The following is a 14,113-nucleotide window of genomic DNA, read 5'->3' as shown; positions in this document are numbered from 1 at the left end:
AGCTGCTGGGCCTCTGGTCAGTTTACAGCCATATATTGACTTGGCACAGATGTACAAAGAGAACCTAGTTGACCTATGGAGCAGATCCGTGTGCAAACAGTTTACAGTTATCCACAAAACAGGTCATGGCTTTTAATGTGTAATGCAAATAATGGTGTCTACTTAACACAACATAAAAATGGCTCATAAACCTAAAATCAGTATCAGCCCCTTCTTTCACCAAACATATAATCAGCTGCTTTACTTTCATGATTAAAAAAAAAGCAAAAACAACTACAAAAACCTGAGAAGTAAGAGATAAATAGTATAAATCTGTTCAGTAATTCCAATGTGAATGTTTTGTTTAGACTTCGGTTTAATATAACTTCAGGTCAAATAATAAAGGCTGAAAAGAAACTCTAATAAAGAAAAGATAATGGATAAAAACCAAACAACTTCCTACCTTAAATTCATAAAAGGATGTCAAAAAAAAAAAAAATCTGTACAGACTGTAAAGTTGCAATGCCCATTTCTGACCACTAGAGGACGTGTCAACACAATCCCACTGAAAATTTGATTTGCACTGAAACCTGCATCACATTACAGCAGGGATCCCCAAGTTTACTCCTCAAGGCCCACTGTGATGAACTTCAATGTTTCCCAGCTGAAACACAACAGACTCAAATGAATGGTTCAGTAGCAGACTTGTGCAGAGCTTGTCAAGATCCATTTAATTTGAACCAGGTGTGTTGCAGCAGAGAAACATCTCATACCTGCAGGATAGTGGACCTTGAGGACCAGGGTTGGGGACCACTGCATTACTGTAACCATACAATGAAAAATAAATACATGGCAACGTTCAGAACATGTACAATTTATAGCATGAAAAATAAAAAGATACAACTTCTAAAAGTTCTAAAGTCCCAGTTGCTTAACTGGAAAAAATTACCCCATGGGAGTAAATAATGCATACAGTTGCTTATGTATTTATTGATTGATTTTCTTATTAGCATACTATTTTACCAGATGAAACACTGCTGTCTGCTGATGGTTTGAAATACCGTACAGTACTGTGAAGTGGCACGTTACTTGTTTGACCAGTACATCGAGGCACTGAGTGAGAGCATGACTTCATTGATTATTAACGCTAGAAAGCTGATGTCCTGTCAGCTGTTTAAATGTTCCTGGAATAACTTCAGCTACTTGTTAGCTTTATTCAATTGGAAAAAAAAAATTTTTTTTTTGCTGTGCGTATTCTCAGTTTCTTGATTTCATTCAAGGCCTAAAACATTTTCAAGCACATTGGAAATCACAAAAGAAGCTGATATAAAATATTACCCTTTAACAAGACTTTAGAGCAAATTATAATTGCACATTTCAGGCAAAGTCAGAGAAAAATGTGTTACTATGAAAATTTCTGAAATAATCGGACATAAGACCCATACTGACATCATGTGTAGCTGCTTTGATAGTGAAACAGACCAATAGCAGGGAAGTGTAGAAGTTAAAAAATAAATAAATAAATAAAAAATAGAAAGAAAAAATCTTACCTTCATAGTTTTAAAAATGCCACTCATCTCAGAAGTGTGAAGAAAAAGCTAAAGGGAACTGGGTTCAACTTGGGACATTCTTCACCTGAATTTTAGCCACAGGACCAAAATTGTATATATTGCTGAAATGTAAGTGTTGAGTTGTGCATTTGAATTAATGACATTTTTAAAAATATTTTGTCACACAATAACAAAAATGTAGGCTGCTCTTACAAAGGTCAAAGCAGTGACAAAGAAAGAAATGAACTTTTTTACTTATCTTTTAGCACATTACTGTAAGGTAAATAAAGTGTCATGGTATAAACAGCAAAATGAGTTTACTGACTTTCAGAAATGCTAGAATTTTTTATGTTATTTTTTTTCGGGAAAATATTTACTGTATTTCGACCTTAACTTCACACTCACTGAATTGCGTCCACCTCGGCCCACCTACACAACTGCCCCACCTTCAGACAAGCCCACGCTTGCTGTTGTGTTGTCCACCGTGATCCTCCACGCGCGGCGCCATAAACCCTCCTCCAGCAGCGATGGGTTGGCTTATATGCGGAAGTTTCAGTTCCCTTCAGCACAGTTCTTCGAAGCTGAGGTCCAACGGATAGAAGGAAAGCTCCGCTCTCTCAACACAAACTCCGGCATCACTAGACAAGGTGAGTTGCTTACATGTAGCCAAATGTTTGACTTCATGGACCAGAAAAAAAGTCTACATCCCAGTTTCCGTCATTATTGTATGACTTCATGTTTCCGTTACAAAGTTGCAATTAAGCGCATGTCGAAATCATCGAAATGAGTCGCTTTATTCTTTTAAGTTTTTCCAGAAACATACCGCATGTTCTTCTCCTGACAGAGTTATATATTTATTTTTTTTTACTTTCTTGTCTAATTAGTTTTAACGTGTTTGAGAAAATATCCTAATAATGTTAGACATGTGTTTTATGGCACACCCACAGAGCTTCAGTGCGGTACTGCACCTTTTCCAAAGTGAACACATGGGTGAAGAGCATTGTTACTCCCAGGCGAGATAAACCTTATAGTATCACCTGTAGTAGTTATATGATATCTATATATAAATATAACAAGATGTTATAGCTAATTAAAAGTAACCATTTGAAATGATAAATTTGCCTTGTATGACAAGATTACACAGATTAATGTTGCTTTAAATTAAACATGTGTTCCCACTCTGGGTAAAATCTGTCATATTAGGTTGGAGCAAGTTCTGTCTTTGAAAGATGATGAAGGACACATTATTCTTGGCATGAGTATTTTTTTCCTAAATAGTAGCTATAATATAACATAAACCAAACATGTTGTTCGTGTGAATAATTCAAATTTGATTAATACATATAACAAATGAGATTCCCATTAATTTTGCTTTTAGTGTCAGGATATTGATGAGGTATGTGGTAAAAAGTTACCACACTCCATGAGTCAACATGTCCTTCAACAGCGTCACCAGGCAACAGTGGTCTCCTCCTGAAGCGCCGTGAAAAGAGCATGACGTAGAGCATGACGTCTGCAACTTGAGCTTAAAAAGACAAATCATCCCTGCTATATTTACAAAAACTTTCTAGACATTCTATCATTTCAATATCTTGCAAAGGAAACATGATTTGACTCAGATGTAGTTTGACCCATGCAGTGGAGATCAGGGTGGTGAAGGGCACTTGCATTAAGTGCAGGTGACCCATGTCTTTTTCACCAGGAATTTATTTAAAAATTTCTAGATTTCAGACCCAGTTTTCTATGGGGAAACAAGTATACAACACAGATTTACTGTGTCAAAAAACTGACCATGTAATATTCTCAAAAGAGTAAACTCAACACAAACAATGTAAAGAAAGTAATTCAGTGTTTCTCCTACAATTATAGTAGGGCAACATCACGCCTGCCTTTAGATCTTTCTTTTTTTACTGCATGTCATTTTTCCTCTCCTTATTATATTGTGTATAACCCAATATGCACACAGAAAGCAAGACACAAAATACACCCCCATAGCTGTTTCAATGCTTGACTTTCAGAATGAATTTTATAAAAAATGTACCCAACTATAGCCTACTAAATCTCCATAAAGCACATATATAAACCTGTGGCTACACGTGAGCTAACTGCTAAATTCATGAGCTGCTAATAGCCTACAGGCAAAGATAGGACAGGAATATTTTCACCAGTAGGAGGAAAACATGTCAGTGATGAATTCTCCGGTATTCTCTACACAAGGATATAGGTCTGTTCTATGATCTGTTACTATTATTGGTCTTTCCAGTACAGACATTAGAGCTTGTGCCATTGTCATGTTTTTAATGAAATATAGCCATGATCTGGATCTCTTCTGGCAACAAACAGAAGCACATGCCCCACATTGTTTATTTGTAGTCAGTGAGCAGGCCAGCATCTGCCAGCACTAATACAGGCATTGATAAGCCGAGTGGCACATGATTCTGAAGCTTTGGAAAAACTGGAACTGGCTCCTGTGTGGAATCAGTTTTTGATTCCCATCCCTGTTCGCCACATGCTATTTTTCTTTAAACACAACCAAATTTAAAGTCATTATAAGACTATTGGGATAGTTTGTAACTGTAGAGATCAAGCAAGTCAAATATCATCTTCTGCAGGAAAAGCTGAAGCAGTGTTTGTTAGTGAGAAAATGCTGGAATCCTAACAGAAGTGCCAGTATATGATAGGAACCTGGCAGAAACGGCCCTAAAGTAAGAAAAACTGTAACAATCTTACAGATGTGTTGATTCTCCTGCACAACTTAACTGTTTTGCTTCTTTTTGAGAACACTATGAGGTGTGTCTGCTCATGTCTATGCATGATATCACAGGAGATTGCAAAACAAGCAGGGACATGAGATGGACCTAATGTTTGTTCTCTCCTTATTAGGAAATGCCATTGATATGTTTGTCTAACGCTTGAGTCAGCGTGATCCAAAACTCTGCAGTTTGTCTTTTACCAACAAGTATATGATTTTTATTTTATTTCTTTACAGGTTACAGTTAACTGAAACCTAATACAGAAAAAAGTAATTCAATGCTGTGTATTCCTCAGGGGTACGATTGGATCATGTACTCTAGGACTTTGGAGAGTTAAGTGTTTGTCAGCATTGGCAGTTCAGAGGTCAAGACTCAAATGAAAGGGGAAACAAAGCTTGCAGCAGTGTGAGAGGTGTGGTTGAGCTCCTTATGCTGAGGTTCCCTTCTCACACATTATTTTTAAAAAGTACCTCATTGTGTTGCAATGAAAAGAGTAAAGCTTTGTTATTAATATGAGCTCAAATGACTGTTTATTTATTGCTTATGTAAGTGTGTTAATTGTAGAAAGGGTTTAATTGATTGATGATATTGTATGGGAATTATTTAGGGCTTTTAATTCTTTCTTTACCTGAACACCAGGTCACCTTGAAGAAAGAGACAGCTGCCTTCAGTTGGTTTCTGTCTTAATATAGACTGATATTGTGCATTTGTGAGAGTGTCCAGTTTACTTTGGCTGTGTGTATTTGAAACAGTTGTTGTACAGTGTGCACAATATTTACATAAAAAATGTCTGATTTCTATGGCACTTGTTTTAAATATACTCACCACTCATTCAAGCAAAGTAGGCGGAAACAGTGTGAAGAGGTAAAAATGAAAATAACTAATATAGGTTTTATTACGGCTCATAGATACAGCGTTTTAATATCTATGCCATCATTTAACTGCTTAGCCAGTTTCTGTAACCACAAGGTGATTTTTGGACTGCCTCACTGTTCATTGATTTCAAATTGAGTCTTTTTTGCTCATTTATCACAATCGATGATGTCACCTGCTGTTCATGTTTTAAACCATCTGTGGCTGTTTTTTAAAGATCTACTCAGTTTAATCATCATTTTCTTTTCTGGTGATCACTGAGCTTGACTGAAGATGAGCATTTTGTTTTGCCATTTAGAGAGATATGTCTATTATTGTTTAAGTAAACAGATTCATTTATTGTAGTTGAAGTTCACTGCTTATTTTCTATGATCTAAAAGCAGCTTATCTAAATTTGATTGAATAATTTCATTTACCTGCCAGGAATGGAAGCAGTGCATGTCTTCTGTACTTTCTAGGTGTAAAGCTTCCCGCTATTGCTTTCACTTGCACTTTCAATTCTTCTCTTCCCCTCATTTGCTTAAAAGCAACAGTTCTCCTTCAAGTGTGATCGTGAGCATTTGTGAAGGGCAACACTCTGACTTGTTTCGACTACAACCAACCAGGTGATAGATTATGACAGGTGGTGCTGTGTTCCTGGAGGACTTTGTGATTGCAGCGTGACTTCATGACGTACAGCCTCAAAATGGCATACCTCTGAGATGACAAAGCATTTTTGTTCATCCCATACTCATCAGAAAAGCATGTCTCCTCACTGCCAAATGCACAGATGTTTGATGTGCTTCTTTGTGTTAAAGTATTTAATTGCTGACCTAAACAGTAACTTTAATTCATGTTTTCCAGGCACAGTTATGTACTTGGCAAAGTGAATTTCTGTTCACTAAAGCCAGTAATAAGAGACGTAATAGTGAGTAGATGTCATCAGTTAAAGATTGGCAGACCTTCAGCTAATCCCATCAGAGCTATATTTAACAGCTTTCATTGTGTCTTGGAATCCGACCAAAGTCTAATTCAGATTAGCACCTACATGTCCCTGTTCTCAGGTGATTAAACACACTGTATTTGATGTTCATGGGGTGGATTTGATGCAACATTTTCATGTCAACATCCACCCTTCCTGTTATTGAGCAAAGGTGATATATTTCCACATGATTTATTTATTTTTTTTTTTCCTTTCTGAAACTGTGCAGCAGCTGACAGATACGAAGGCATGTTCACGTACGGCAGTCCTTTTTCTCACAAACACACAAGACTAGTGTATTCTGCAAATATGGTTTACCAATTTCCTCAATTATCAGCCTAATAAATGTTATAATAGACTAACTCGTTTCGCTTGACCTCAGTTGTGCTTCCATTAAATAGCTTTCAGCTTCAGTCTTTCAGGGGAAAAAGGAATGATAACAGCTGTGGCTGAAAAAGGGAAACTCAGTAGTGTATGAAATATTTCACTGCACCAAATAATCTTGGCTTTGTCTGAGTCTTTATTTAATATCAATGCACATGCGTATAATCAGTAACATAACGTAGGTGTTTGTGCATTTAGTCGCGGAGTTGCTTAGAATCCTGGTGATACAAGTCAAGCTCGCAAAGAAACTTTGAGTCGTCAGTGAATTAAATCTGAGCACTAACTTATCCCAGTCATCCATGATGTCTTTACTCCATTCTCCTGGTCCAGCAGCACAGCATTTGTGCGATGATGGATAAATTCCCACTTTGCTCCATGCTAGGGATTAACAGGGGGGTTAGCAAGATGTGAATGCATGCAGGACATTTCTTCTCTCATCTGTCTCGCTCTAAACCCCAGGAATGAGCTGCTCAGTGGACCATGTGTTACTGAGAAAACAGACAACAAAACCTGAATGGTCATTTTACAAAAGAAAGAAAAATACAGTCATGATGTGTTTGCCTTTGATAACATCATTTAAAAAAATGCTTTAACTCACAAACTTAGACCACTGATCTAAGATTTTTTTTTTTCAAAAGTAAACAAAAGATTATCACTTCTGACATGAAGTGTTCTTTCTTCACTTTTATTTTTAACTTCAGCAGATTCTTTTAAGGGTGTGTTGACACTATTAAATTCTTTCTAAAGAGCATAAAATTGTATACATTTTTGTGTTGCGGTCTTAATATACTGTGAAAGATACTTTGTTCCCTGTTACTTCCATGCTACTGACAAAGACTGAAGGCAGCAGAGAAGTATCAGTTCCAGAAATTATTAATGGACTGTTGTACTTTTTAGATTTTAAATAGCTTAATTGTTGTACATTTTAAAAAACTTTGTTTGTCATAGCATCTCCAACAAATTAGAAGTTAGCTGATAAAAAAAAAAAAGAGAGGCTCATCAGTATTTTGTTATATTTTCCCTTTTATATTTGTTCAGTAAGCATGAACTCTTTTTTTTTTTTCCTCATGGTATAATTTTCCTGATAATTCATGTTTATGCATGTTTTGTTTCTAGGTGCATCATGAGCAGCAGTTACAGTGTGTCCCTGGCTGGCCCTGCCCCCTGGGGCTTCAGACTGCAAGGAGGGAAGGACTTCTGTCTGCCCCTCACCATCTCACGGGTGAATTGAGCTCACTCACACACCACTTATGTACCCTTCACTTTGTGACAGTCACCTCGGAGGAATGTTGTCCATGCACAATTTGCCATTTGCCTCGTCAGTGATGAAAGTGTCATTTGTCTCCTGTGTGACACCTGCTGCTGGATTTAGACACCTTCTTTGACAGTTCATGGCCTTTAACTCAGTCCCCCAAGGCCTTTACCTACCTTTTGTCATCCCTGTTGTCAAGATTATGTTGTGTGATATTATCTTGACCACATCATCTGTCAGCTTGAAAAATATAGAATATATTTGGAGGTTGAAGCATGTAGCTTGTAATAGCTGATGTCATTTTGGTCCTTCAGATGAGGGATAAGGCTAAGCACACTCTTTTTTTCCCTGGGATTTGTCTTGATGGAAGGCACAGGAGGCTGCGTGTGCTTGGTCTGCTGCAAGAGCATCAGAAACCATTTTTAAATGGCTCAATTGACTGAAACTCCAGAAAACCACAGTGGTTCTGTAATAACTATTTTAGACTTTCAGCCACATAAATTCATACTACACTGACCAGATTCTTTCGAGACATCATCTTGCTGCTGGATGTCTCATTATTTAGGAAGAGACAGCTGTTTAGAAACAATAAAGAAAAGTCTTGGCCTTAACATATACAGCCATACTGTTTATGTACGTAGTGTAAGAGGACACTGTGAAAACACTGGTTTTTGCAGAGATGCAAGAAACCTTCATCACTGACGGTCTTTTTTTAACCTGAGGGTAACAGAAATGTCTCAATTATTCCAGCAATAATCTTTGCCAAACACAATTAAAAATGGGCAGCTTGTCTTCCCCCAGTAAAGCCTTTGCTTTGGTTATAACTCCAGCTCATGCAGAATGAACAGTGTCAGTCAGGTCTTGCTGCTTCCTGTTATGAAACTCTAATCTCAGTGTCATGTCCAAGGTCAGTTCCTCTGTTTATTTGTTGTTGGCAGGATAGGTTACAGAATTTTGAGGATCGTGTGTAGAAAGAAATTACGTCCGCCGTTTGGAAATATGACCATCTGTGTTAGGACATAGCTACTCTCATGGTATTTAAAGGCCAGCATAACTTTTAGAAACTATTTTTAAGTCTAGCTGCTCTGATAATAGTGGCATGCAGGACATTATGTTGTCAGTAGCTCTCTTGTCATCATGAATGAAGCACCTCCACACTCATAGGCCGATTAGATATTTAAATACCTTCCCCCTTTGCAGTTTTGCTCTTAGACATAAATATGTAATTAAAGAACTGCGATGTTTCAGTTAATATTTTTGGTGTAAAGGTGCAGAAAATGCAAAGGAACAATGAGAAGTTGACTCTGATGTTCTGTATTTTATATGGGTCTAAATTAAAGCAAAGATCCAGAAAAAACTTAACGTGAATCTAGAAAAATCACAAGTGCTTGTAATGCAGTACGGTAGTTTCGACAAGTCATTTTTATGTGGGTTATGTTGGCGGCTAGCTACTGCATGGGCCATAAAAGTGTTGAATACATCCTGTGTCCACCAGAAGCTATGTGTTGAATCATTTGTGATGTGGAGCCATGGTATTGCTGAGACAGGCAACACAGCTCTTACAGCTTTTTCTTCTGTCACATTATTGGTTAGTGTCATACATGTGACATATTTATGTCCAGGCACATGACCAGTGAAGGGCTCAGATTTCTTGTTTTTGTTCAGGCGCCAGGAATAACCCTAACCCTTTTGTCTATTTATCTTAGCTGGAATCCTAAGGTCACAAAATGGCACAGCCAATATAACGCATGCTGGACGTGTCCTGACTGTGTGGTGGCAAAGCTGAGAAGCAAACACAAAATCTATCTTACATCAACTAATCACGACTGTCACGTTGATCTTTAATGGAACGAATTAGTTAGTGGGCGACACACATGTGGAAACATCTGCCAACAGTTTAAGTGTTGCTTGAGTTCCTTCATTAGATGAACAAGGAGAAAATTGTGTTGATCTCAGGCTCATTTTAGGGTTCATTAGAGAGCTGTAATGTTACTAGAATGGCTTTGCAGTAAAGAGTATGCATCTGTTGACATCACGTAAAAACTTACATTTATTTTGCTCAGATGGATGGAGTTGCTATGGAATAATGACGTAATGACTTTGCACATGCTTACCATATGTAACCGATCCAAAGATTATGTACAGAATATAAGGCTGGTCACAGGAAAACCGCAAGCAGTTATTTTATTTCCTTTTTAGGACTTTTCAGCCTTGATTGCTGTAAAAAAAACAAACAAAAAAAAAAAAAAAAACCTTTATGAAGAATACAATGCAGTACATATAGTTTATGTATAGTGCGTGATAGGAAGGTGTAATACTATAAAAGAAAAAGTCTGAGAGTTTATTTATCATGTACATTGTGTGTTTTAAGATTAAACTTGACACAATGCAGGTCCATGTTTAAACTGGGACCACCCAATTTCTTATGGATGATTTATGGAGGAAGGACCCAATTATGTCTGTCTTTGTATCCGGTGGTTATTCTACTTCTTTTAAAGCATCTCTTGAAAAGCTTGCATATCTGAAAAGCACAAATTTGAGTTGGATTGCTACCGTTGCATTAACGTCTGAGAGCTGCATAAACAAGCCGTCATAATTCTGCTACACATGTGTGAGGCAGCGCAGAGAAAACACAGCTTTTTCCTCTGACTCTTTTCTTCCTCTACTTTTCATGTTAATCTTAGTTGCTGTTTCAGAGCCTTGTAATACTTTTAAGTGGAATGATACAAGCTAACTTTAGTTCTGTCTTTGCATTTAGTTAAAATAATTTCCCTATATTGAAGATTTAGAACTTCACCTTCTGTGAACTTGTGGTGTAATAAATAAGAAATATGTTATTGAGATTTTTGGACCAAACCCTTTATGAGCAATGCTTGGTGAGTTTCCAGTGTGTAACTGAGACATTTTTTTCCTCAATTCAAGTATTGTGAATTTAATTTAGTTCGTAACACCCTGTACTGCACTCTTTGATCTAACTTTAAACATGTCCTCCACTCACCAGCTATTATTCTTCTCAGACATTTTTCCAAACCTCTTGAAATCCAGCACTTGGAAGGTCGGCCGAAGCTGCTCTTTAATTTCCTCTCCACATACTCGACACACTTCCATAAAGTGCATTGAAAGAATGAGGATACAAACCTTCTGTAAGGTTTGAAATGTCTCAAAAAAAGCATAGCTAAAATACAAATGGCTCATATTTATGTGGCGTATTTTGGTGCATCATTAGATTACTCAGTTTGTTGCATTGTCAGGTGGCTTCACAAGAAAAAAGGGTGGTTAATATAAATTATTTTATTGAATAAAAGTGACATGAGAGCAATTCTTGAGATGTAGGCGATAAAATCCCCATCTGCTTTTTGTATTCCTGTCACTGATTAGAGTATATACAAAAAGAGGTTTATGCCTTGTTAAGCTCCTTGGATGAAGAGAAGTTTGGCTATCTGATATTATAGTTACTCCTGGTTCTGCTCAGGTCAGGAGAATCAATAAAGCAAACTGTTAAACAGAAAACTCACACAGACAGATTTCTTATGGTTTGTGTTGTTGAAAGCAAACAATTTTTTTCTTTTCAAAAGTTGAGCGAGTGCGTAACTGTTTCCGCTAATGCAGCTTTCCCCAAATAGTAAGGTTTTTAATAGCATTTGTGCATCTATTCAGGGTTCTGGAGATTTGTTCAGGTTACATATGGGTTTGGTATAAACTGTTATTTGCAGTATGTGTTTGATCCTGGTGTGATAGGTTCATATCTGTCTTCAGTTGAATTCAGGGCATCTGCTTTCAGTCTTCATAATGCAATATGGCAGAGCTATAAAGGGTAACTATACTGTCACTTGATTTTGATTTAGATCACTAACACTTTTTTGGATGAAATGCTTTCAAAGGGAAAAATCCTCTTTTTCTCTGATTTGATTTGTTCTATGTAATAAAATGAACACATATGCTTTTAAGCCAATGGCCTCATTGAGCTATGCGCATGATCTGTATTTATGGTTTGAGCTTGGACTGCAACTTGCAGTTTTCTGCATCACTGTCCACAATAACAAGTAGTCCTTGTTGCTAAATGCAGCAAAAGCCAATTATCATACTGTCAGCTGAACAGAAGTCTAAAACGTCCAGATCTAAACCGTTAAACAGAGTTACGCCAAGCGTGGATGGTGGCAGAACTCAGCAGCAGCACTTGGTTTAAGCTCTTCCATCTTAAAAATCTTTTCATACCTTCTGGGCCTGCAACGGTAGTCTTTGGAAAGCAGTTTTATTTACAATTAAATAAATAATACTTAAATGAATAAATATCCAATAAAATCAATATGAAATAAATGAATCAAGTTTAATTTTTTCAGTGTTTTTTTTCTTTATTTAATGACACTTATTGATTTTTTATTTATTTATTTATTATATTTTATTTTGTATTAATGCTTTTATTTATTAATTTTTTTATTTATAAATACATCTGTCTAATTATTTTAGAATGGTATTTCATTTATTGTGGAACTTTTATTTTGCAGTCTCATTTTTGTTTAACTTTTTTTAAGTTTCTTACATTCAAATGAAGGGGCGTGGTTATCTGTCTGGATTTGGGCAGTGATGCACTTCAGGAAGTGAACTGTGAATTCTCAAACCCGACTGACCAATCACAGCAAAGTGTTCCTCGCACTAGGCCCCATTCAGTCCAGTCCAGTGGCATACCAGGAATCAACTGGGTTTCTAATGGACGTCACAGTGTTTAGCGGGACAGTAAGGAGGGAGAGAGCGCCGCAGCCAACGCCGCCGCAGCCAACGACGCCGCAGCCAACGCCGCCGCAGCGCCTTGTCACATGTGTCGGAGTTTACTGATGTCCTCATAACTGTCCCACTAAACACTTTGACATCCTTTGTCGTCCCTCAGAGACCCCTTAATTTGGTTATTGGGACTTGAAATTAAAGGAGCAAAATAAAAATGGGACTGCAAAATAAAAGTTCCACTTTAAATGAAATACCCTTATAAATAAATAAACTGATAAATAAGTGTTAATACAAAAATAAATGACTAATATTAAATAAATCAATAAGTGTCATTAAATAGAAGTAGTAATTGAAATTTAACATTTTATTCATTTATGTTGTTTTTATTTTATGGGATATTTATTCATTTCAGTATTTATTTATCTATTTATTTAATTGAATAGAACGGCTCTCCATGCTAGCCAGGCAGCTCAGTTTCTGACCTGACTAAAGAGCATTCACTATTCAGCACAGGGTTGGCACCGCTGTATGTGTTTTGTCTGTGTTGTCATGGTAGTTTGACTAAGAGCTCCTTTAAGGTCTTTCTGGCATTTCATGTTTTCTAGCTGCCAGATTGATGCACTAAAAGACCAAGTTCAAACCATGACAACTGCTTGTCTACCTCTGTTCAAAGTGCCCATAATTGGGATGTTTGGCTTTGAGGAAAAGAACACATACAGTTTCTACCCTTCTTCACTGGCAGTCTACTACTGTTTAACAGATTCTCACTAACAACCCCTCACATACTGATGGGGGGAGTCAGGATGCCATGATGTCACATTTGGGTTTAAATACACTTTTTATCAGTATTAAGGGACACGTAGCTTTTTTCCACATTTATAACTCCGACAACAGTGACATCAGCAGCAGGGAATGTTTGGGGGCAATCTCATGACCTCATTACAAAATTTCAATCACCTCTAGTGATGTGCCACGGACATTCCTGCACATTAAAATATTCAGCTATAAAAAGTCACAGTTTGCTGCTTTTTGTCATTCAGAATACTTGAGGGAGCTTAAAAATTTCTTTTGCAAGTGTTGAAAGTAAAAGTAAAAAATACTGGCCGTCATTATGAATCTCTGTGTATAGTGTTACACCAGGTATAGCTGTGTGTTTTCCTCCTAAATTGGAAATATGTTCAGCAGTAAGTCAAAACCACATGTTAGATGTCACAATGAACCTTTTTATTAAAACATTGAAAAGATGGATCTTGGAAGGAGGAAAAAAGGGCAAGATTTGTGATTATTCCTTACCTGCTGTGGCAGAAACGTATGTGCCTACTATGGGAGTAAAATCTCTTCCATTTCATTGCATAGTACTTTTAAATAAATGATGGTTGTTTCCCAAAAGAATTAGTTAGATTTATTGCTGGAAATGTTTAATTAATTAAATTAATAAAGTATTCTTAAGATAAAAGAGATTATGTAGCAATATATTTCCTTTTTTTTGTTTTACAGATTAAATGTATTTAAATTTCAGAACAGGGTTTTCTGACTTAACGTGTTTATCAGGATCAAAATAAGAGTATGAGAAAACACACACTGTGAAACACAACTGAAAACTATGTAAGCAAGTAAATGCAAGACAACATTATAATGA

At 36.8% G+C, this 14,113-nt stretch overlaps 1 protein-coding gene across 4 annotated transcripts in view; it reads left to right on the top strand.

The window, feature by feature from the left end:
- Positions 1 to 2,035: 2,035 nt before the first annotated feature.
- pdlim5b (PDZ and LIM domain 5b) overlaps positions 2,036 to 14,113 on the top strand; it is a 35,720-nt gene continuing 23,642 nt past the window's right edge. For all 4 annotated transcript variants that reach the window (XM_041969905.1, XM_041969904.1, XM_041969903.1 and 1 more), the window contains exons 1-2: positions 2,036 to 2,176; positions 7,617 to 7,722. In XM_041969905.1, the coding sequence (XP_041825839.1) occupies positions 7,624 to 7,722 (99 nt within the window). In that variant the 5' untranslated portion in view covers positions 2,036 to 2,176; positions 7,617 to 7,623. The remainder of the gene's footprint in view (positions 2,177 to 7,616; positions 7,723 to 14,113) is intronic.

This window comes from Melanotaenia boesemani, chromosome 19, assembly GCF_017639745.1.
Source record: "Melanotaenia boesemani isolate fMelBoe1 chromosome 19, fMelBoe1.pri, whole genome shotgun sequence".
Classification (NCBI taxonomy): domain Eukaryota; kingdom Metazoa; phylum Chordata; class Actinopteri; order Atheriniformes; family Melanotaeniidae; genus Melanotaenia; species Melanotaenia boesemani.
The sequence above is the reverse complement of the archived record's forward strand: the minus strand, read 5'-3'. Positions and strand labels throughout refer to the sequence as shown.